This window comes from Myotis davidii, unplaced genomic scaffold (genome assembly GCF_000327345.1).
Source record: "Myotis davidii unplaced genomic scaffold, ASM32734v1 scaffold105, whole genome shotgun sequence".
Taxonomy (NCBI): domain Eukaryota; kingdom Metazoa; phylum Chordata; class Mammalia; order Chiroptera; family Vespertilionidae; genus Myotis; species Myotis davidii.
The window spans coordinates 458400-483349 of NW_006300371.1; the positions used below are offsets into that span (position 1 = coordinate 458400).

General features: G+C 38.3%; 1 protein-coding gene across 1 annotated transcript in view; it reads left to right on the forward strand.

Annotated features, from left to right (window-relative positions):
• The window catches only part of SUGT1 (SGT1 homolog, MIS12 kinetochore complex assembly cochaperone), a 75704-nt gene that overhangs the window by 21562 nt on the left and 29192 nt on the right, over window positions 1-24950 (forward strand). The window contains 8 exon segments of the mRNA XM_015572594.1: window positions 6726-6813; window positions 7477-7546; window positions 8187-8257; window positions 12299-12352; window positions 16756-16772; window positions 19128-19162; window positions 21690-21786; window positions 22539-22646. Coding sequence (XP_015428080.1) covers window positions 6726-6813; window positions 7477-7546; window positions 8187-8257; window positions 12299-12352; window positions 16756-16772; window positions 19128-19162; window positions 21690-21786; window positions 22539-22646 — 540 coding nt within the window.

The window sequence follows — 24950 nt, forward strand, 5'->3', positions numbered from 1 at the left end:
TTCCAGGCAATGCTGAGATTCTGATGTAGGAATGAAGCTGGTTTGTACAAGGAGCAGCAAAAAGGCCCATTCGACTAGAGAGGGGTGAAAACAGCATGAGATGAAGTGGAAAGGAAACCCGAGCTCGGTCCCTTAGTGCCTCTTAGACCAGCATATGTATTTTCTGAATATGAAGGCCTTCAGATAAAGTGGTTGATTAGTCACTTTCCCAGTGAGGCCTCTGGGGTCAGTAGTAGAATCATGTTCAGGAGGTACTGAGAATTTCTCTCCACCATTCCTTGTGTCAGCTAGATAGTTATTTTAAGAATTTGTTATGGTTCTCTTAGGTTCAGAGCCTCCTTTGGAAAGTTGCTTTTAAAGGATATTGATGTCTTTATCTCATTTGTTTTACTTTTTTTGTTGTTAATCCTCACCTGAGGATATTTTTCCCATTGATTTTTTTTTTTAAGAGAGGGGGTGAGACAGAGAGAAACATCAATGTGAGAGAGACACATCAACTAGTTGCCTCCTGCATGCACCCCAACTGGGGGTGGGGGTGGAGCCTACAACCGAGGTACCCTCCTTGACCAGAATAGAACTCGAGATTGTTCAGTCCACAGGTGGACGTTCTAATTACTGAGCCAAACCTGCTAGGGCTTATTTTACTTTTTATTTTTTTATTGAAGTATTAGAGGCCCGGTGCACAAAAATTTGTGCACTGGGCGGGTGACCTGGACAGTCTTTATCTTTCAATTTCACATTGAAATCATCACTTTTAAAGCGTTTAAACTAGTGTTCACAAGTATCTTGAGTTGGAGCATCTTCAACTTCTCTCAAATGTTCTTCTTTTGTCACGAAATTCTACATTTTCAAGTGTAAAAATATCTATGATATTAATACCTCCAGGAAATTTGACATATGAAGTTTTGAAGCTTGCTGTCAATACAACAAAATAGCATACATATCAAATCGCATATAAACATGTGTAGCTCGATCTAGTGAAAAAAAAATCCACATTATTAACTGGTACACCTAGTATTCTCACTGGTATGAGAAATAAATAAGAGCTAAGATTATAATTTTCATTTCCCTGATGAATCTGTTATTATGTATATTAAAACTGCTTTATATTTCTTTTTTACTTTGTGGAATACTTTTCTCTAAAGCATTTGAATGTTTTTATAGTAGTTATAGGAATCTTACAACAAGGAATATTTGACTCTTCAGTAGATGATAATAGCTCCTGCTTGCTCCCAGCTCTGAGGCCATGGCCTGCTGAAAGCAGGTATCTGGGGTTTGTTTAGCTTCTATAATTGAAACTTTGTTGCTTTCGGAGCTCAGAGCCGGGCCACGGCAGGCGGGAAACCTTGGCTTCCTCCATCACTGGAGCAAGCAAGCCTCCTGCTCACTTTAGCTGTGTAGCTGCCAGCGGCCATCGTGGTTGACAGTTAATTTGCATAGCGTCCTGATTAGCCAATGGGAAGTGTAGCGAAGGTATGGTCAATTACCCTTTTTGTCTTTTATTAGATAGGATGACATATGTAGATAACACAGATTTGAAGTCTGCAACTAATTTAGTTGTTGTTTTACATATGTGTATGTCACATCTACATATATAATAGAACACTTTCATCCTCAAAATTCATTCTTCTTCCCAGCCAATAATTCTTTCCCACAAGACGAACCTTGTTGTGACTTCCATCACCATCAATTAGTTTTACTTGTTCTTGCACTTAACATAAAAGGATTGTAGACAAGGTACTCAGTTGATTATAGGCACTCTGTCTTGCTTTAAACATGGGATACATTCCAATGTGTGGGATCTAATGTGTGGGATACATTCATATTGTGTGAGTCCCACTTCTTTTTCATTGCTGTGTAGTATTCCATTGTATAAATGTAGCACAATTTATTATAACAATGGGCATGGAATGAGACTGCTTGGGTTGACATCCTGGTTTCATAATAACTTTGTAACCTCAGGAAAGTTCCTATTATCACTCTGGATCACAATTCCTGTCTCTAAATTGGAACAAAATAGGACCTTTGAAAGTTTTTTTCTGAAGATAGGTAATGTAAGATACATGTTGAGGCCCTTGAGGTAGGTATTGTAGTTTCTTTGCTCTGTTGTTCTAACCACACTGGCTTTCTTTCCATTACTTGAATTTGCTATGATTAATTCTGTTGAGCAGCCTTTGGACTTGGCAGTTCCTGCCTGAAATATACTCACTGTCTTGTGACCTAGCTCATGTTTTGCTTGGAATGCTTGTCACCTTAGATTTCTTGTCTTCTCTGACCATCCTATATTTAATTTGGGCCCTAATGTAAGCATCAAGAGAGCAAGAAATTTTCCCTGGTCAGATAGCTCACTCGGTTAGATTATTGTCCCAATGTGCCAAGGTTTTGGGTTTGATCCCTCGTTAGGGCACTTTCAAGAATCAACCAGTGGATGCATAAATAAGTGGAACAACAAATCAATGTTTTTCTCTTTCAAAAAAAAAGGGGGAGGGGCAGGAATTTTGTGTATATTGTTTACTACCATTGTGTTCTTAGTGTAGTGCCTGGGAGGTGATAGGCACTCAAATGTGCTAAATTAAATTACTCTTACCATAACTCTTGCAACAACTGTGAGGTGAATATTTGCATTTTCTAACAAGGAAGCTGAAGCTCAAGAGATTTAATTTGCTCAAGGGCATATGGTTCAGAAGTGATAAGTCTCTGGTTTCAATACATTAGGGTCATCTTTTGGAGGAGGTGGTAGGATTGAGGGTGTATGATATAATGAAAGGTTTGATACCTGACTTTGAAGTAGCTGACTAAGGATAACTTTGTTGAGAGCATAGCTGGTTAGCATAAGCATGCATTGGTACCAGTTCTGCATGGTTATGTGGTTTTTCTCCACCGTGGCTTAGGAAGGGAGAAGGGTTGATAATTGTTTATCATCCATGAATGGGGATTAGCTGTGGCTGAAAGAAAAGAGAAAATGGAATCAAATTGGGATACCCAGAGCTAAAGGCCTTCAAACTTTCAGTCAGTCTGAGCAAGACTACTTTTGCTTTTTTAAAAAAATATATATTTTACTGATTTTTTACAGAGAGGAAGGAAGAGGGATAGAGAGTTTGAAACATTGATGAGAGAGAAACATCGATCAGCTACCTCCTGCATACCTCCCACTGGGGATGTGCCCGCAACCAAGTACATGACCTTGACCGGAATCGAACCCCGGCACCCCACTGTCCGCAGGCTGACACTCTATCCACTGAGCCAGACTGGTCAGGGCAAGACTACTTTTGCTTTTAATCTTAACAACTGTTTCCCTGTAAGTAGCACTTTATTTTATTTTTTAAATTCAATTTATTGGGTGACATTGCATTTTTTAATAGTCCTTTTTATTTATTTTTTCATTAAAAAGTACTCTTATTGTTGAGAGTATTACAGATGGTCTCCTTTTGTCCCCCATTGCTCCCCTCCACCCGGTTCCTGCCCTGTCCCAGGCCTTCACCAACTTATTGTCTGTGTCCATAGGTAATGCATGCATGCATGTAAGATCTTTGGTTAATCACTTCTTCCTCCTCTACTCCCCTCCCCTTCCCTTTGAGATTCATCAGTCTGGCCCATGTTTCCATGTCTCTGATTCTATTTTATTCACCATGTTATTTTGTTCATTAGATTCCTTGTTCATTTATTTTGATTTATAGATTCAATGTATTTATTGCCATTTTATTGTTCATTTTGTGTAATACTGGTTTGGTGGTAATCAATTCTTTTAGCTTTTTATTTTCTGTGAAGTTCTTTATCTGACCTTCAATTCTAAATGATAGCTTTGCTGGGTAGAATAATCTTGGTTGCAGGTCCTTGCTATTCATCACTTTGAATATTTCTTGCCACTCCCTTCTATGGCATTTTAATTATGATGTGTCTTGGTGTGGTCCTCTTTGGGATCCTTTTGTTTGGGACTCTGCGCTTCCTGGACTTGGAAGTCTATTTCTTTCACCAGGTAGGGGAAGTTTTGTCATTATTCTTTCAAACAGGTTTTCAACGTCTTGCTCTCTCTCTTCTCCTTTTGGCATCCCCATAATGCTCAATAGTTTTTCAGTAACATTTTTTAGTGATAGCCCAGTAAGTCAGTTGCTTAGTTTCTTTAACTGAGTCACCGTAAATTGTCCTTCTTTTTTTCAAATATATATATTTTTTATTAATTTCAGAGAAGAAGGGAGAGGGAAGAGATAGAAACATCAATGATGAGAGAGAATCATTGATTGGTCGCCTCCTGCATGCCCCACACTGGGGATCGAGCCGGCAACCCGGTCATGTGCCCTGATGGGGAATCAAACCACGACCTCCTGGTTCATAGGTCGGCACTCAACTGCTGAGCAATGCCAGCCAAGCTAAATTGTCTTTCTTGGCCAACATTTGGTTTGTGGGATGTTGTGTGTGTGTGTGTGTGTGTATGCGTGCGCATTTTTATTTCAGAGAGAGGAAGGGAGAGGGGGAGAGAGAGAGAGAGAGAGAGGAACATCAATGATAACCATTGATCGGCTGCCTTGTGCACAGTCCCTACTGAGGATTGAGCCTGCAACCTGGGCACGTAGCCTGACCAGTTATCGAACCATGACCTCTTGGTTCATAGGTTGACGCTCAACTATTGACCAACACCAGTAAGGCTGGTTTGTGTTTTTAAAGGTTATTTGCAAATTGGTTTGAAATTCATAATTTTTTACCTGACTTTATTTTTAAGAAAAGGAATGCTATTTATCTTTGTACCTGCAATGTCTGGTCTATCTTTGTTACATTATGTGTGTTTAGAAATAGTTTTTGAATTGATGATATAATCTGTAACAGCCTTTTGAACCCATAGTATGTCTGCTTTGTTGAGGAGACATTTGCCGGTTATGTTTGCAGTAGGTCAGTAAGAAGCTATCAGCTGTTTTCAAAATTGAAAGTTTAGTGCATGATGATATTATTTAACTTAGGAATTTCAAAGTATTAGAAAACATAATGCATAGATCAGATGTCATGAAACTTGGAGTAAAGGAACATTACCAAGAGGCAGTGCTATTTAATGGCTAAAGTCCAATTTGGAATCAGACAGACCTGGATTTGAATCCCGACTTTGGCATAGTCTCGCCACTAACTAGGAAGTGAGGAAATGAATATGTACACATCTGGGGAAAGAACATTCTAGGGGAGCAGCAAATTACCAGAGTCCTGCTGGTGTGTGAAGAGCAAGGAGCCATTGGGCTAGATTGGAGGAGCTGAGTGGAACAGTTGTAAGAGATGACATCAGAGAGATAACAGAGTCATACCAAGAATGGCTTTTTAGGTCATTGGAAGGACTCGGGCTTTTGCTCTGGTTCAGCTGGAAAGACATTGAGAGTTTTGACAAGAGACCCAGTAATAGGATCTGATATTCGTTACTGCTTGGATCAGGGCAGGAAGGGTGAAAATGATAAAAACGGTTTGGAGTTTAGGTATATTTGATTTTAGGGATATGTGAAAATCATCACACTATTAGGTTAAAGCAAAGTCAGTGTGTGTCTTCTGAAATAGTTTAACTTTTAAGAAGACTAGCAAATTCCTAGGGTGTGTGAGTAGTGGGTAGAAAATCACATTGTTCCTGTTTGCTTTCATTTGTTCTAATCATACTATACTTCCCATTATTATTTTTCCAGCTACTACTTATATACTGAATGTTCAAGGTGACAAAAATTTTAATCTCTCTAATATCACCTCTTGATCACTTGGAAATGTGAGGTATTATATCTGGGCTTTCAACTGAATACTGTAATTTCTTAGGACAGCGGTTTTCAACTTGTGGGTCGCGATCCCTTTGGCGGTCGAACGACCCTTTCACAGGGGTCACCTAAGACCATCCTGCATATCAGATATTTACATTACGATTCATAACAGTAGCAACTTACAGTTATGAAGTAGCAACAAAAATAATTTTATAGTTGGGTCACAACATGAGGAACTGTATTTAAAGGGCCAGAAGGTTGAGAACCACTATCTTAGGAGGATTGTCTGCATTGATAATGGATAGTAGAGAGCCAGCTAAACTTAATTGTGTATTTATTGATTCTTTTAACCTTCCTGAACTCTAGATAAACTTTCAGGTTTTTTTTTCTTTTAATCCTCACCTGAAGATATGTTTTTATTGATTTTAGAGAGTGAGGAAGGGAGAGAGAGAAAATAAATATCAATGTGAGAGAAACATCGATCATTGCCTACTGTACACTCTCCGACCAGGGATTGAACCCAAAACCTAGGTATGTGCCCTGACTGGGAATGGAACACGTATTCTATTCTAGTTAAACTATTTCAATAGTCACACATTGACTTTGCTCCCACCAAATGAATCACCTGGCCAGGGCTCTTTTTTATTTTATTTTATTGGACAGCTTCATATTTTCTAGGCATTTCAAATTCTGTATGATTTTGAGTCTTCTCCGTATTAGAAAAATCTGATGGTCAGTGTATATCAACTAAACTCTTCAGAATAAATGAGGTGATCATTACCATTTATTGAGTATCTACTGTAAGCCAGGAACTGTGGGCTTACTGGGGAAAGGGCAGAGAGGGGTAGATATTGATCCTCTTGCAAAGAAAAGCTCCTAGCTTGTTTCTGTTATCTTTGCTCCAAATAGCTTATGGCAATAGTTTATTTGATTAAAAATCATATTTAATTAGAATTCAGTGACTTTTAAAAAACAGATTACTTATACTCAATATGTTTGTGCTTGTAGGAGCTGACTAAGGCCTTGGAACAGAAACCGGATGATGCACAATATTATTGTCAAAGAGCTTATTGTCACATCCTTCTTGGGAATTACTGTGGTAACTTTTTTACAAAATATATTGTTTCTTCTTTAAGTGTTAATTATAAATTTTGCCCATGATACAATTAATCAAGTAAAATAGAGATTATCTTTGAGGATTTTTAAATTGGTCTTTCATACAAGGTGAAGTAGCTGAAATGTGACAAACTATGTTAAGCAATACCCATTTAAATTCTATGGATACCCCTTCTTCAGTGGGTAGAGAATTTATACAGATTTTATTTGTGGTTATTGGATATGCTAACAGATTAGCATCATATTTACTGTTGTACAGAGTATTTAAATGAAATGTTCTTATTTGCATTTTTATAAGGAATGTATTTATTACTTGTTTAACTTTAATTAGTCTGAGTAGGGAAAAATTAAAAACCCTGAGTCAAATTGCATGAATGATGTTAATGAGAAAATTAGGTGAGCTTTGTAACACACAACTTTATTCACTGACTGAGAGCTTAAAAAGGAAGTTAAATACTAGACTAATAGGAAGATATGAGGGTAATATTTATTGGATTATATCTTGAATTAGCTTTTCCTAATTTAAACCACTTGTCCATTTTACCAACTTAAAAACATAAACCTGATTCAAATTTTATGTGTAATATTTGTTAGGATCTGTAAAAAGCTGACTAAATAACAATTTTTTTTAAAATATATATAGATGCTGTTGCTGATGCAAAGAAATCTCTTGAATTTAATCCAAATAATCCCACTGCTATGCTGAGAAAAGGGTATGCAATAACTATTCTTTTTGTTGGAACTGGACAATTAATAGGTGTTTAAATTGTTGAATGAATTAGTGGTAAGCTTTATATAAATGGTAAATTCTGTATTCATACATTGTATAGCTGAGATAGGATTCAATTTTAGGTATAATTTATGTTTCTATTATGGTATTAACTGCAGTATGTGATAGGAGATGTATACGTAGTATATTTTAAAATAGTGAAGATTGAAGTAACTGCAAGGTATAGATTAAACTGTTCATTATTTGGAATTTACTGCCTTTGACTAGAGAACATTTATTCCTCAACCAAGCTGGACACAAGGCTACATTTAATGCTATGAAAACTCTCTATCTGTGTATTATTTTACTGCTACTGTTGATTTCCCAGCTTGCTTCTGTTGATGGGACTTTCCTTTAATTAAGAAACTTCTTTAATTCCTTTTTATAACTATGTTTTGGAATAAGCAAGTGTATACAATTAAAATCAAGAAATTCCTTCTGATATGGATTCTAAAATTGGATATTAATGGGAATTAGAAGTTACATAGATTATTTTAGAAAACAATACTAGGATATATTTAAGAAAGAATGCTATTTTTAATAATCTCATGTGTGTGGCATTTATTTTTAATATGTTCATACAGGATATGTGAATACCATAAAAAAAACTATGCTGCTGCTCTGGAAACATTTACAGAAGGAAAGAAATTAGATAGTAAGTATTGGAATTATAAGTTGATCCATTTATTTCTCTTGTTTCTTAAATACTGTAGCTGAATTTTGTTAGTGTGATCTCAATTATGGAAACCTAATTCCATTATTTTTCCTTTTAGTGGTATTTTGTGTTGATTGCAGAATTTGGGTTTACTTAGATATTGATTAAATTGGCCTTTCTTTAGTATTTAAATCCCTGATAAACTTTACCATTAGAAGCTATTTTTTCCTAATAGACAAGTTGCTGGGTTCTTGTTCCAGCATTAAAAAGGGTTCAGCAATCTGGAAAAGGGGCTGTGTGTAACTTAAGAGTCCAGTGACAAAATATAATTCTGAAAGGTATTGGGGGTCAGGAGCCTAGCTAAAAGAAACTAAGGTCTCTTCGTCTCAGGACCCCATGCTTTTTATTAACACAAATTGTCCTGAGGCGAGGCAGAGATATGTACTTCAAAGGGTAGGTTTCATTTACAGAGTCCGATGTCAGATTTGAGGAAATGTTAGCCTACAGCTATTCAGGTGTTTGGCCAGTAGGAGGCAATAACATGTAGATTAAGATGCTCTGGGTTGTCTGGCAGCAAACAATCAATACATCCTTTTCAGGTTTGGGGAAATGCCATCAGCCTTTCCCAACAGGTGACAACATATGTGACTCAGCCCTTGTTGAGTCCCCAAGTTCCATCAACCTTTTGATGAAACTCTTGCAATTATGACATGCTGGAATTGGCTTCCAGCAACAAGTGAAAGTTTAATTCGTTCTGATGTTCAGAAGTCTATTTATTTTAAGTGTTATTCAGATTACTGATTCAGGAAATCGTATAACAAAGATTTCTATTGAGAAGTGAAGTGTTAGTTTAAGTAAATTGTGATACACGGCACGGAAGAAACATGGAGTTTTGAGAGTGTTGTATTTCATGTCTTTTAAAATAATTTTTAAAAATTTATGTTTTTAGAGTGTGAGAGGAAGGAAGAGAAAAAAAAACACACACATAGATGTGAGAGCAAAATATATGATAGCCTGCTTCCTGCACACCCCCACCGGGGCTTGAGCCCAAAAGCTGGGCATGTGTCCTGACTGGGAATCAAACCAGCAATCTTTAGGTGCACAGGACGATGCCCACCCAACTGAGCCACACTGACCAGGGCAACTAAGGTCATCTTTTTGAGAGAAATGCGTTTTCCCTGCCATTCGAAAGTAGAGCCATCCCTATGAAACTTTATAAGCCAGAATGGTGTAAAGTGAAGAAGTAATTATCATTGATATATATGCAAAATATTTTGAGTATTCCCAATCCCCAAAAATAACATACCAAATAATACATACAATCTACAATAGTAGTAATAGATAGTAAAAGCAGCAATGATATGATAAATACACAGCTTGTATAAGGTAGAAATAATATTTGTGCTGTGTGGTTTCACTTATTGAAAAGACTTGACTGATTTCTCATGAAGTATATAACAGAACACGACATTTTGTACACCCATCACTCAAGCAATAATCTTCATTTCATCTATACTGGGTGCCAGCTACTTTGTTATTAGCGGAACCAATAGTCACTTTGGCACTTCTCAAGTTTCTTTCTCTCTCTGTGGTGGGCCAGGTTCAATGTACATAAAATGTCTTTGTTTTGTTCATAATCAACATCCTTAATTATGTTCAGTTTTATGCTAAGTGCACAAACACCCTTACAAGCTCTCGCAGGTTTTTCTAATACCTTAAGATACATCTTGCTAACAGATACACAAAATAAATAGAGATAAAGCACAGATGCGTACAGACATCTTCTTCTGTAAAAGCTAAGTGGCATACTGTGAATTTTCGAAAAACAAGGAATACCTACATATGAAAATTATCACAGCAGTATGGCTATCTGGATATATATAGAAGTAATAAGAGCCAAGAACAAAAAAACCTGCTAAATACTAAAAGACAGTGATTGTAAATAATCTCATAGATAATTGTAGACTCATGACCTTAATTGTGTACTGTCATTTTATCTTCATCTTACGATAGAGTGTTATCACAATTCTCTAAAGCAATGGCTCCTAACTTCCTGATTTTGATTTTGGTCCCTGGGGAACATTTGGCAATGTCTGGAGAGATTTTTGTTTATCTTGACAAGTGGCTGGGGAATGTGCTACTCACATCTGGTGAGTAGGGACCAGGGATGCTTCTAAATATCCTGCAGTGCACAGGACAGTCCCCCACAACAAAGAAATATCTTGTCCAAAATATTAGTAGTGCTGAGCTTGAGAAACCCTGCTCTAAAGTATTGTATGATTATATTTTTAAAAATTTATTCTGTACTGCTTTGAATATTTGTTTTTCTGTTGTGTACCTACTTGAAAAACGGCATTAGGCCAGACTTTGCAAATGGAACCTATAAATTAGGAAGGAAGAGATCTAGGCAATAGGAGTTATTCTCAAATTTGGTTATCCCAAGTGTGATGCTTGAATAATATGGCTGGCTATTCAATTAGCAAATCACTCAGCAAATTCTAGAGTCTAGTGCTTTGATGTGTGTTTGAAAACCCTGAAGAGACATGAGTCATTTCATCTTCTAGATTTCTAAGCCCTCTTTCTTATCTTTAGCAACTGAAAATTCTCTGCCTAAATTCCTTCTTTGAATAAATTATGCTTTGATTATATTAGAATTATTTCAGAGGTGGCCTCAGAAGAAGTTGTCTTCTCTTTGGTAAAATTGCTGTTGAGGATATTTAATTTAAAAACAAATTAGTCTTTTAATTAAATTCTAGGAAAAATTAAAGTATTAGGCTTCTGTTATTATCAGAGAGGATAAACATTTATGACTCATAATATTAACCCCCCCTCCCCTTTATATGGTAGGAAGTTTGGCTTATTTATTGATTACTTTGAATAAAAGGTTATTTAAATCTAGGATTTTGATGTAATTATTCCCCACTAGAATGAATGTGTGGGTGTGTATTAAGACCTGTATAGTTGCATTCCACTTACAAATTAAATTATAGAAATTAGAAATTATTAGAAAACTTTATTGTAAGAAATTTTTAATCCTTATTTTTCAGAATTATCTTGCCTGCAATTAGTTTGAATTAGTAAATGTTTATTTAAGAGTACTTTTAATAATTTTTCCTAACATTATATTTTATTAGATTCTGTGATTTTAGCGATTGTCATTGTTCTGAACCATCAGAAGTGAATAATTTATATACATGATCACATTGCTATCTGTAAATACACAGTTCACTAACTATAGATAGTTCTTGGCTGCCTTGGAACTTGGAATGAAAAAACTTCACAAAGTATAAAGATGCTTCTTGGTGTTGGTAAGATAGGCATGGTAAGGAGTAGAGCCACCGAAAAAATAGACAGACTAGGTAGGTAGTTTCATTGGAGAGCAAACGGGTTGAGAGAGGCTTCTAGACCACATTCCAGCTGCTGGTTATTAAGCCTCCACCCCTTTCTAACATGTTGGGAATCTGATTTTGCTTTGTGAGAGAGGAAGACGCTCCTTTAAGAGGAGAAGGGTGAGGGAAAATGTATGTTATATCTGGGAACTGGTAAGGTTGACTGGTTAAAATTAAATTTAAAATAATTAGAATTCTTCAGGATGAACAGCTAAATATTAAGCCTGTTGGTATATTTATAGCTATAACATTAGGATTGCTGCAAGCTCTGTTAGGATAGTTATTTTTGTCTCTTTAATTCACTGTTGAATCCTCAGGGCCTAGAGCACTGTTTGGAACATAATAGGTAGTCAATAAATATTTCTTTTTTTTATAATATATTTTATTGATTTTTTTACAAAGAGGAAGGGAGAGCGATAGTTAGAAACATCAATGAGTGAGAAACATCGACCAGCCGCCTCCTGCACGCCCCCCACTGGGGATGTGCCCGCGCCCGAGGTACATGCCCTTGACCGGAATCGAATCTGGGACCCTTCAGTCCGCAGGACGATGCTCTATCCACTGAGCCAAACCGGTTTGGGCAATAAGTATTTCTTGAATAATATGTTAGATTTGCAGATGAGTGATTTTACAATCAGTTTGCTCTTTCTAGGTGCAGATACTGATTTTATTGTCTGGATTAAAAGGTGTCAAGAAGCTCAGAATGGTAAGTATGTAGGTTTCTCATGGTCTTTCAATTTGAAAAGAAGTAAATGGTCAACATTTTTTACTTAATCAAATTTGTTTTTTACTTTATAACTTGTAAATAATGCATGTTCCCTTAGATAGGAACTTCTAAAGGTATTCTTTAAAAAAATTTATAAGATCTTTATTGAAATAGAATTCATATTCTATAAAACTTACCCATTTAAAGTGTAAAATTAAATTATTTGTAGTATATTCACAGAATTGTTCAACCATCAAAAAAAATTGTGCAACCATCACCAGAATCAATTTTAGAACTTTCATCACCCTCTAAAGCAGCTGTTCTCAACCTGTGGGTCATGACCCCTTTGGGGGTCGAACGACCCTTTCACAGGGGTCGCCTAAGACCATTGGAAAACACATATATAATTACATATTGTTTTTGTGATTAATCACTATGCTTTAATTATGTGCAATTTGTAATAATGAAAATACATCCTGCATACCAGATATTTACAGTACGATTCATAACAGCAGCAAAATTACAGTTATGAAGTAGCAATGAAAATAATTTTATGGTTGGGGATCACCACAACATGAGGAACTGTATTAAAGGGTTGCGGCATTAGGAAGGTTGAGAACCACTGCTCTAAAGAAACCACTAACCTTTAGCACTCTTTCTTCTCCATTGTCTCCTAACTGTATTGCTCCCCAGCCTTAAGAAAGCACTAATTTACTTTCTGTCTCTATGGATTTGCCAATTCTGGACATATACATTTTATATATATATATATATGTGTGAAGGAAGACCCTGACCAGCAGCTGGCAGCTAGAGAAGGGAGGCCCTGGCCAGCAGCCAGAAAGCCCTGATTGGCACTGACCACCAGGCAGGCCTAGGGACCCCCGAATTTCGTGCACCGGGCCTCTAGTTTCATATAAATGGAATCATACAGTATATGGTTTTTTGTGACTGGCTCCTTACACTTAGCATAATGTTTTCAAAGTTCAGGTTCCAGTGACTGCCTGACCTACCCCAGTATTCAACTTAAAAAATAGGCATAACCTGTAAAGTGCTAGACCCTTCTCTCTTTGGTGATGGGTTGCATCCTCCTGGGGGCTGTCATGCACCCACACAACTTGGGCCCTGTTTTTGTGAGCAGGTTCTCTCCTCATTCCCTTCAGTATGTCCCTGACAATGCCCAGGTCATTTGACTCCTACTCTCCCAAGGAGCGTCTGAGAAGCTGGTTTTTGCTAAAGCTTTTTTTTTAATCGTTAAAAAATTTTTCAATTATAGTAGACATACATTATTATATTAGTTTCAGTTGTACACCTCGGTATATAACTTACTAGATCAGCCGTGGGCAAACTACGGCCCACGGGCCGGATCCGGCCCGTTTGAAATGAATAAAACTATTGAAAAAAAAGACCGTACCCTTTTATGTAATGATGTTTACTTTGAATTTATATTAGTTCACACAAACACTCCATCCATGCTTTTCTTCCGGCCCTCCGGTCCAGTTTAAGAACCCATTGTGGCCCTTGAGTCAAAAAGTTTGCCCACCCCTGTACTAGATGATTATCCCAATAAATCTTGCATCCATCTGACACTGTGCATAGTTATTAGAGTATTAGTGATTACATTCTCTAGTCTATACTTTATATCCCTATGACTATTCTGTAACAACTAATTTGTACTTCTGAATCTATTCACCTTTTTCACCCATCTGCCCAGTGCCTCCTAACCCTCTAATCTGGCAACCATCAAAATGTTCTCTTTATTTATGAATCTGTTTCTGTTCTGCTTATTTTGTTTTTTAAATTGTTGATAGATGATTGTTGATTAATTGCCATCTTATTGTACATATTTTTATCCTTTTTTTCTTCTTCTTCTTAAAGAAGACCCTTTAACATTTCGTGTAATACTGGTTTAGCTTTTTCTTGTCTGGGAATCTCTTTATCTGCCCATAGATTCTAATGATAGGTTTGCTGGGTAGAGTAATCTTGGTTGTAGGTCCCTGCTTTTCATCACTTTGAATGTTTCTTTCCAATCCCTCCTGGCCTGCAATGTTTCTGTTGAGAAATTAGCTAACAGTCTTATGGGAGCTCCCTTGTAGTTAACTAACTGCTTTTCTCTTGCTGCTTTTAAGATTTTCTGTTTGTCTTTAACATTTTGCATTCTAATTTTGTGTCTTTGGGTTCATCTTGTTTGGGACTCTCTGTCCTTCCTGGACTTGTATGTCTGTTTCCTTCACCAAGTTAGCAACGTTTTCTGTCATTATTTTTTCAAATAGGTTTTCAATTTCTTGGTGTCTCTTCTTCATTTGGCGCCTCTATGATGTGAACATTGTTATGCTTGAAGCCGTCCCAGAGACTCCTTACAGTATCTTCATTTTTTAAAATATTTTTTTCCTTTTGCTGTTCTGATTATTTTTTGCTTTCTTATCTTCCAAATCTGATATGGTCCTCAGCTTGATCTACTCCACTGTTGATTTTCTGTAATATATTTTTCATTTCAGTTAATGTATTTTTTATTTCTTACAGTTGTTTTTTTATATTTTCTATCTCCATTTTTATGTTTCCTATCTGTTTGTTGAAGCTCTCACTAACTTCATCTCCTCTTCCCCTAAGTTCATTGAGCATCCTTATAAAGAGTGTTTGGATTCTGCATTTAGTAGATTGCTTGTCTCCATTTTGTTTAGTTCTTTTTCTGGCGTTCTGATCTTTTTTTTCATTTAGGATATGTTTCTTTGTCTCATTTTGGCAGCCTCCCTGTGTTTGTTTCTATGTATTAGATAGAGCTGCTGCATCTCTCCAGCTTGGTAGAGCGGGCTAACGTAGTAGGTTTTCTGTAGAGTCCAGTGGCATAGCCTCCCAGATCACCCAAGTTGGGCACTCAGGTGCACCCACCATGTGGGCACAGTACACCTTCCTCTTGCAGTTGAGTCTAATTGCTGTTGACACATCAGTGGGAGGGATTTACCCCCAGGCCAATCAGCTGCTAGGGCTGGCAGCGACCTCGATCACGGTGGAGGATCAGTTGTGCAGGTGCCCACCCCACAGGATTTAATTCAGTGGGTCTCTGGTGCCTGCACAAACTCTCCCTTGGGTGTTTTGCTTCTGGAGGTGGTTGGGTGATTGTGCTGCAATGTGGTCTGAAGCTATTCAGTGGGTATACTGGCTCTGGGGCCTCTAGGAGGTGCAGGCTAAGGTTAACTACCACCTGTGTTCTGCCTGGGGTCACCTGGTGTGAGCTACAAAGTGATACCCAGATATTGCTACTTGTGCTGGGTTTGAAGGTACCCAGGTGAGGTTAAGCTGGCTACTGCTAGTTCTGAGCCTGGCATCACTTAGCGAGAGGTATGGGGCTCACTGAGGTAAGATACTGCTTGTTTGAGAGATTTTAGAATCTGAAACATGAGCCAAGACACGTCATTCATATGGAAAAGTCAATGGAAACAGCTTGGATGGGCTAGAAAGTTGAGTGGGCAGGGCCTCAGAGAATTATCAGTGGGGGACAAACAGTGAGAACCAGGTTGATAGAGTCTGAGATGTGGTCTCTGCTTGCCAGATCTGTGAGGGAAGGGCTCATCAAAGGAATAATGGCTTCTGCCAACAGTTCAGTCTGGGAAAAAGACACCCCCCTCCCCCCATCTTGCCAGGCAATTCAGTTCCTTCCCGTAAGTCTCTGGTGCTGTGAGGCCTTTCAAGCTGCTGCCCTGGAGCTTAGAGGGAGTGAATTCCAGTATTTGTGCACAGGCCCCTTAGAGGTACTGCCTGGTGCTCCAGCAGCCCTCATCTCCCTCAAGTATCAATTCCTGCCAGTTTTTTTCAGCCAGAACTTATGAGAACTTCTCTTCCTAGCACTGCAACCCTGGGCTGGGTGTCCCGGTGTGGGGCTGGGACCCTTTGCTCCTCAGAGGGGACCTCTGCAACTGAGATATCCCTCCCAATTTTTATCTGCTACATGTAGTTGTGGGACCAACCCATTTGCCATGTCCACTCCTCCTGCCAGTCTTGATATAGCTGCTTCTTTAATTCCCCAGGTGTAGGATTTCCATTCAGCCAGATTTCAGGTGGTTCTGAATGATGGTTGTTCTGTAGTTGTAATTTTGATGTGGTTGTGGGAATAGGTGAGTACTGCCTTTACCTACACTGCCATCTTGACTGGAATTCTTCCAAAGGTATTCTGAGTTTGCTATGTTGAAAGGAGGTGTGGATGAATTTGTGTTGCAATGGTATCACTGGTATGCAATTACTAAGGAGTTAAAATTAAAACAGGATGGAAAATTAAACCACTTTTTAAAATTTAGAATGTATGGAGAATTGGTTTGCTTAATCAGTATGTGTGTGCCATAGAAATCATGTACATAACTTTACCTATAAATGCGGTTATCTGAAAATGTTTCTTTTTTATGTTTTAATAGAGTCACAATCAATGGCGGTAAGTCCAAAGTTTTTATCTTTCATGTTTTACTTAATTCCATTATGGCCTTGCATATTTGAGACAGAATAAAGATCAGAATGATCTTTCTCTCAGTTAAATATTAAGCGATACAATTTAAATACTTGTTCATTTTGTAACTGAAATAACATTGGTGAAAAAAGTATAGAAGTTGTGTTTTTTTAAAAATTGTTTTTATTGATTAATAGAGATTTGAGAGAGGGAGGGAGGGGGTAAGGTGGGATGGAGGGGAAGAGAGAGAGAAACATTGATCAGCTGCTTTCTGCATGCCCCCTACCAGGGATTGAGCCTGCAACCCCGAACTTGCCCTGAATGGGAATTAAACCCATGGCGTACATGGGATGACACTCAACCAACTGAGCCACACCAGCCAGGGCAGTATAGGAGTTTATAGTCATGAAAATTATTGGGCTCTTTTAAGGCATTTAGTGTGGTTCTAGTTGATTTGGTATATTTTAGTATGGTCAGGATGATTAGTTATTTTCTCTGCTGAAAAGCAACAATTTAGGTTAGTTAATTTCTGCCTTGGAAGTACTTGCAGGCTTGTTATGGTATGCTAAAACACAAAGATTAAGATTTGGGAATGTTAGAAGATATGTGTGTAATCCCAACTCTTCATAGACAATCACTTAACCTTTTTCAGTATTTCTTTTTCATCCATAAAGGAAGATTTACATTTCTGTCTTCTAGAATTACACTGTGACATTGAGAAAATCACTTGTCCTCTGAGCTTTGTTCATGTGTATACTGGGCCTCATAGAGCAAATCTACTCAGGCAGGCTATTGTGGGCATCAGGCCAGTTATGCGCATATGTAGTGACTAGATTTTTGCACATCACCAAAAGTGAGCGATATCTGGCTATTCTTATGTCTCTAGGCTTGTTCATATTCCTAGGGGTGATGAGTAGGTAGGGAATGCCTTGAAGGAGCTGTTTAAAAGTTGGCTTTCTTCACCTATTAGTATTTTTGTCCAGGTCTTATAATGTTTGGAATTGGGATTATGTCTGAAAACAACACAGTGGAATTTGAATAACAAAGACTGTCTAGTAACACAAACAGCTTAGTCACAGTGCTTTTATTACTGCTATAGTTCAATCTAGTTTTATTTTTATTTTTTTTAAATATATTTTATTGATTTTTCACAGAGAGGAAGGAAGAGGGATAGAGAGAAACATCGATGAGAGAGAACAATCGATTCAGCTGCCTCCTGCACACTCCCTACTGGGGATGTGCCCTCAACCAAGGTACATGGCCTTGACCGGAATCGAACCCGGGACCCTTGAGTCCTCAGGCTGACGCTCTGTCCACTGAGCCAAACAGGTTAGGGCAATCTAGTTTTATTTTGGTACTAAGATGAATCAGTTTTAGTCAGTTTCTCCACTTGATATCTAAATTCAGGTGTTTCTCAATAGTTAACACTGGAGAGTAAATCTGAGTTAGATTCAGCTCTCTCAAGTGGTTTTACTTTCTTCCTCCAAACCCCAACTCCTCCCTTTTTATTTAGGGGCAACTTAGAGGCCACCTATAACACAGGGCAGGTTCTTTAGATTTTACATAGTCTTAACTGGCACGTAATATAGTTTAGGGAAGTATGGATTGGCCAAGATTCACTTTGTTTCTTGATGGGCAAGGTAGGATGTTTGTTGTAGAGACGCCATAAATGGAGTAAGATGTTATCAGGAGGGCACCATGTAAGTGTTGCTTCATATGTTCCAGAGCAGTGTTAATTGCCATTGTTATGCCTAAAATAAATTTTTTAAAATATATTTTTATTGAATTCAGAGAGGAAGGGAGAAGGAGGGATGAAACATCAGTGATGAGAGAGAATCATTTATTGGCTGCCTCTTGTACGCCCCCTTGTGGGGATCAAGCCTGAAACCTGGCATGTGCCCCTGACTGAAATTGAACCTGGGACCCTTCAGTCTGAAAGCCAGCACTCTATCCACTGAGCCAAACCAGCTAGGGCTAAAAACTTTTTTTTTTTAATGTTACTATTTTCAGTTTAGAGAGTTACTCAGTCTTGGAACTTGACATTTTATATGTAACCTTTTTCAATCATACCTTTAGAAAGTTGTTTATATGCTTTTTAAAGAAAAATATTTTCTTAAAATTGAAACTAATAAAATTAAAAAATGCTGAATTACTCTAATTTTTGTGTGAAGCCTAGTGTTATTTAATAATTATGGTCCCAGGCTTTGTCTTTGAAGGAACTAAATGTTCTCATGTAGTTTATTCCATATCAAACTATAGCCCTAGGTAATTAATAATATGTACATTTGATACACAGTTGCTAAGCTAACTTGGAAAAATCTTTTCTCTTTCAACTTGCCTCAGTCTGTATCCCAGAGGACTCCTCAGTCAAAAATCAAGTAAGTGTTTCTTTTTCATAAAACAATGCATGATAAATATGCCTAAGGGGAAAAGTACCCCTGTTGTTTAATAATAAGCAAGTCCTTACCTTGTGATTTTAAGTGCTTCTTAAAATCATATTATAAAAATCATACTATAGCCCAGAAAAACTAATTCTAAGGCTTTTTACTGATTAGTATTATACTTAAATTAAGGTTAAATTCAGATCATTTGTCTGCTTTAAATTTGTTTTGTGTTATGTCACCTTTCCATATATGAAGAAGAGCCTCTTCCAACTAAGTTACTAATACACAGGTAAATAAGTTGGTAGTAGGCTTGATAGAATTGTAACTTGACCTGCCTTTTATATTTGGAGTAAATTTTTTATAAGTTGAAAATAACTGTTGTTGAGGGCAGCAATTATAATAATGAATAAACATCTAGCAAGTATTTGAATTTAGTTTAAATTATTTATTAGCCATGTGTACAACTTGTATTCTGAGGACTGTAACAGAAACACAAGGAATTGATTTGGAGCTTTGCATCCTCACTGAATTTCAGAGGGAAACTGAGACGCTTAAAGTTTATTTCTTTAATCAGGTGCATTTTAATTACCTGAAATGGCTTGGAAATGTTAAAATAATTTATTCATATTCTTTTTTTAAATTAAAAAATGTTTAAGCCTTACGCAAGTGTATGTTTATTGATTTGATAGCGAAAGAGAGAGAAACATCAGTGTAAGAGAGAAACATTGATCGGTTGCTTCCTGTACTCATCCTGACTGGGATTGAACCCACAACCTAGATATGTTCCAGGACTGCGGATCGAACCTACAACCTTTGCATGGGATGATGCTTCAACCAACTGAACCATCGGCCAGGGCTAATTCATGTTCTTTGTGGGGAGATAGAGGATGATTCTCCAAGTACCAAGTATACAAGGAACTTTGGTGGCAGCAGCAGGGGTAGGATACATAAACATCAAATAGTTATGATTTTTGGAGCATAAAATATTCCAACATTTATTTAATAAATACACTGTGTACCAGGCACTTTGCTTGGTCCTAGGAAAATAATAGTGGCACAATAGATAAATAGCTTTGACCTCAAGGAGTTTATAATCCTATACTAATAAAAGACAAACATGCAAATTGACCATACTTTCACTATGCTGTAAGCCACGCCCACCAGCCAATCAGAGTGACTATATGCAAATTAACCCAACCAAGATTGCGGCCGGCAGCCACGGAGCTGGAGTGAGCAGGAGGCTTGCTTGCTCCAGTGATGGAGGAAGCCAAGGTTCCTCGCCTGCCGTGGCCCAGCTCTGAGCTCCACTGAAAGCAACAAAGTTTCAATTATAGAAGGTAAATAAATCCCAGAATAAAAAGAAAAAAAAGGAGAGGCTGGGAGCTTACATCACCAGGGTGGTTGGCCAGCCTGAAAACAGCCATCAGCCCCTCACCCAGGCTGGCCAAACCTCCATGGGGTGCTGGTCCCCACTGGGGTGGACATCCTCCGAGGGGTCCCACACTGCAAGAGGGCATAGGCTAGGCTGAGGGACCCCCCGAGTGCACAAATTTTTGTGCACCAGGCCTCTAGTCTAGTTTAATTTGAATGTGAGGATTCTTTTATTTTTAGAGCTTTCAGTGGGAAAGATACACAGAATCTCTAGGCACACTAGTTTTCCCACATACCTTGAGATTGAAAAAGGATAATGTATTTAATGTTATGCTTGGCAGGATGAGTTAAACTTTAAATTAATTTAATTTTAGCTCATTTGCTTTTGCTTCCGTGTGCTCAGGGCTGTTGATTCCCAGCTTCAGTTAAGACAGTAGTTCTCAACCTTCCTAATGCTGTGACCCTTTAATACAGTTCCTCATGTTGTGGTGACCCCCAATTTCATTGTTACAAATTGAACATAATTAAAGCATAGTGATTAATCACTAAAACAATATGTATGTAATTATATATGTGTTTTCGGATGGTCTTAGGTGACCCCTGTGAAAGGGTCATTCGACCCCCAAAGGGGTTGTGACCCACAGGTTGAGAACCGCTGAGTTAAGAGATCATTGAAGCTGACCTGCATCCAGTGTTACAACTGCCACTGACTGATTGCGTCACCTTTCTGAGCTTGTATCTGTTCATCTGTAAAATTGGGATTAAAAGTGTTTCTTTTAGTATTAGATTGGAATGAGAGTGTGAAGCTATTGATGGTGTATAATAACTGTTAGCCGTTTGGAATAAATTTCTTTAACATTAGCTTAAGCACAACACAAACATATAAGTGAATACCCCGAAAATGATGTAAGTATTTAAATCCAATGGAAAGGTTTGGGGCATCCTATACATTACCATCTGTACTGTTCTATCACTACAGATCGTAGGAAATTAGTTTCGTAAAATTGTTTGTGTATCATCAGTTGCTGTGCTAGTTTGTTCCTTAAGGTGGAGCTATTGTTTATCAGATTGTAGTTTTTATCTCGACAAAACATAAGCAACAATAAGAAAATTAGAATTTGTTTTAAGTTTCTTTTTTCTTTTTTAATAGGTATGACTGGTATCAAACAGAATCTCAAGTAATCATTACACTTATGATTAAGAATGTTCAGAAGAATGACGTAAATGTGGAATTTTCAGAAAAAAAGGTCATTAGTGTTTGAACTATTTTTTATGTTGAGAGTAAATACTTTTATTTGCAAATATAGTATCTTGCAGAGTAATCTATAGCAATTTATCAGATATGTCATTTCTTTCTGAGATTATGTGGAAAATGCTGATGGAAATCTAAAGCATTGCTTTCAATTTGCATCATTTTAAGTTTTGAGATAAGAGTATGTGTACGGTAGGTTATAGTTAGATGTACGTTTTTTAGATTTTTAATTCAAAGCAGAACTTGATTAACAAATATAAAAGATGCTAGTAAAATGTGATTTGTTTATATTTGTGTGGCATATACTTCATGAAGAAAGGTCTACTTATTGTATAAATTATACATCATAGAATTTAGTAACTATATTAAGTGAATATGACTTTTAATATCTTGGTATCTCAGCATTTAGTAGAAAACTTTATGATAAAGTTAGTGGTAGAAGTAGATGTTTTGCATATGAATATTTTCTTTTATACTGTGTCATTATGCTTACTATCTTCTGTTTCCTTGAGATTTAAATATTAAGTATGTGTTTTGAAACATTATTTTCCACTATTTAACTTAATTGTGTATGTGAGAATCCATGTGAAGGATACCAGGTTTTAAAAATGGACTATTTTGAGGTTCATAAATCTGTGTTTAAAATATTCTGCAACGTATTGAAGTTCTGTAATTGTATTTAGTTTAAGTATTTTACCTTTCATTATATAAATTTATAAAACGTGCTGCTAATTTTGTGTTCGTTAGTTGTCTGCTTTGGTGAAACTTCCTGCTTAAGAGGATTACAATTTGAATCTGAGACTTCTTCATTCTATAATACCAGAACAGAGTACGTTTAAAGTACTTTCAACAAAGGTAAGACAGTTGAAAAGGGTCGTCAGTAGTAATATTTTCAAAATATAGAAACATTGCTCAACTAATTACTCATGTGATTATAAGCTTGTAAATCCTTTCAGCTACATATCTCTAAAAGGGACAGGTAAATAATGATAATTTGTGTTTGTTTATTTGTTAATTTTCAACTGAGGATGTTTTTTCCATTGATTGTTAGAGAGTGAAAGGGAAGGAGGGAGGGAGGGAGAGGGAGAGAAAGAAACATCATAGATTGGTTGCCTCTTGCATACGTCCAACTGGGGCTGGGGATCGAACCTGAAACCCAGGTATGTTTTGCCCTTACCTAGGAATCGAACCAGAGCCCCGTCCGTGTGTGGGTCGATGCTCTATCCAATGAACAACACTGTCCAGGACAGTAACCATAATGTTTGAGTAAAAATTTTCTTCTCCCTAAATTCTAGGACAATCTCTCTCTCTCTCTCTCTCTCTCTCTCTATATATATATATATATATATGAAAGCCTGATATACAAAGTGTCCCCTCAGGAGTTAGACTGGGAGTTTGATTGCTTGCTATGATGTGTGCTGACTACCAGGGGGCGGTGCTGAGCAAAGGGAGGCTCTGGCCGGCAGCCAGAAGGCCTCAATTGGCCCTGATTGCCAGCCAGGCGTAGGGACGCTACCCGTTCACGAATTTCGTGCACCGGGCCTCTAGTCGAGCATAAAATTCTACTTAATTTCAGTGGTATCTGTATACTTATTAAGATATGTGTAATACTTCTCAATAAAAAGGTTTTCAGGGGAGAACCAAGATGGCGGCATACGGTATATACCTGTACGTGCCGCTCCCCACAACCACATTAAAACTACAACTAAAAGACAAAACGGCTATCATCCAGAACCACGAGAAAACTGGCTGAGTGGAAGTTCTACAACTAGAAAGAAAGCAAAAAGCTCATTGAGACTGGGTAGGACGTGCGGAGGCAGCAAGAGCAGAGGTACGCCCGCGCGCGAAACGACTGCAATTGGGCGCACATTTTTTTTCAATCAGAAGGGAGATACAAGCTCCTGACTGCTCTGAACTTGTTTCCAGCGAGACTCTAGGGACCCAGACTCCTCCAGGGAGAAACTGGGCTGTCTGGCAGCGGGTCAGAAAGCGAGGGTGGCTTTCTTGCAGAGCTGCTCGCAGGGATCATTGTTACTGTGGGGGCGCAGGACACGGGGATGCGGAGACGCAGAGATGGCTGATGGACAGCCATCACTGTTTGCTCTGCCCTGGTGATTCTCTGAGACCCCGCCCCACCCAATTTACAACCCCACCCAAGCTGTGCGCAGCACCACAAATGAATCGCCTGTCCTTTCGCAGCCTAACCTAACAAACTGCAGCTGGGTCACAGAGCTCCAAAACTTCCAAACCCCAAACAAAGAGGAGAAATCTGTAGATCTCATTGTAGCTCCTGCTGGGTGGACTCACGCAGCAGCTGACTTTGCACCTCCTTGGAGATCCAGGAGTCAGTGTATCCAGTGGTCAGACACCAGATTTCAACTCCTCACATCCATAAGTGACACACTCAAGAGGCAGACTCGCCCTAACGGGGATGCGGAGACGCAGAGATGGCTGATGGACAGCCATCACTGTTTGCTCTGCCCTGGTGATTCTCTGAGACCCCGCCCCACCCAATTTACAGCCCCACCCAAGCTGTGCGCAGCAGCACAAATGAATCGCCTGTCCTTTCGCAGCCGAACCTAACAAACTGCAGCTGGGTCACAGAGCTCCAAAACTTCCAAATCCCAAACAAAGAGTAGAAATCTGCTGATATCGCTGTAGCTCTTGCTGGGTGGACTCACAAAGTGGTTGACTTGGAGATCCAGGAGCCAGGGTACCCAGTGGTCAGATACCAGATTTCAGCTCCTCACATCCATAAGGGACACACTCAAGAGGCAGACTCAGTGAGCACCAAAGCCCCAATGAAGCAAGACCTGCCCCATAAGGGTGTCTTCAGCACAGCAGTTCTCCCATTATAGTAAAAAAAAAGAGGCAGACTCATTGAGCACCAAAGCCCCACTGAAGCAAGTCCTGCCCCATAAGGGTATCTCCAGCACAGCAGTTCTTCCACTATAGACACAGCGGGTCCTCACAGTGAATTGGCCTGGGGGTCATTTCCTCCCAGGGATACCAGCAGCAATCAAGGCTTAACTACAACAAGACTGTGCACCCAGCCCACAAAAGGGTGCACCAAGAGTGTCTAATCCAGGTGATTGGGGAGGCTGAGCCAATGGGCTCAATAGGACACCTAGCACACAAAGCCACTCTTATCAACACAGG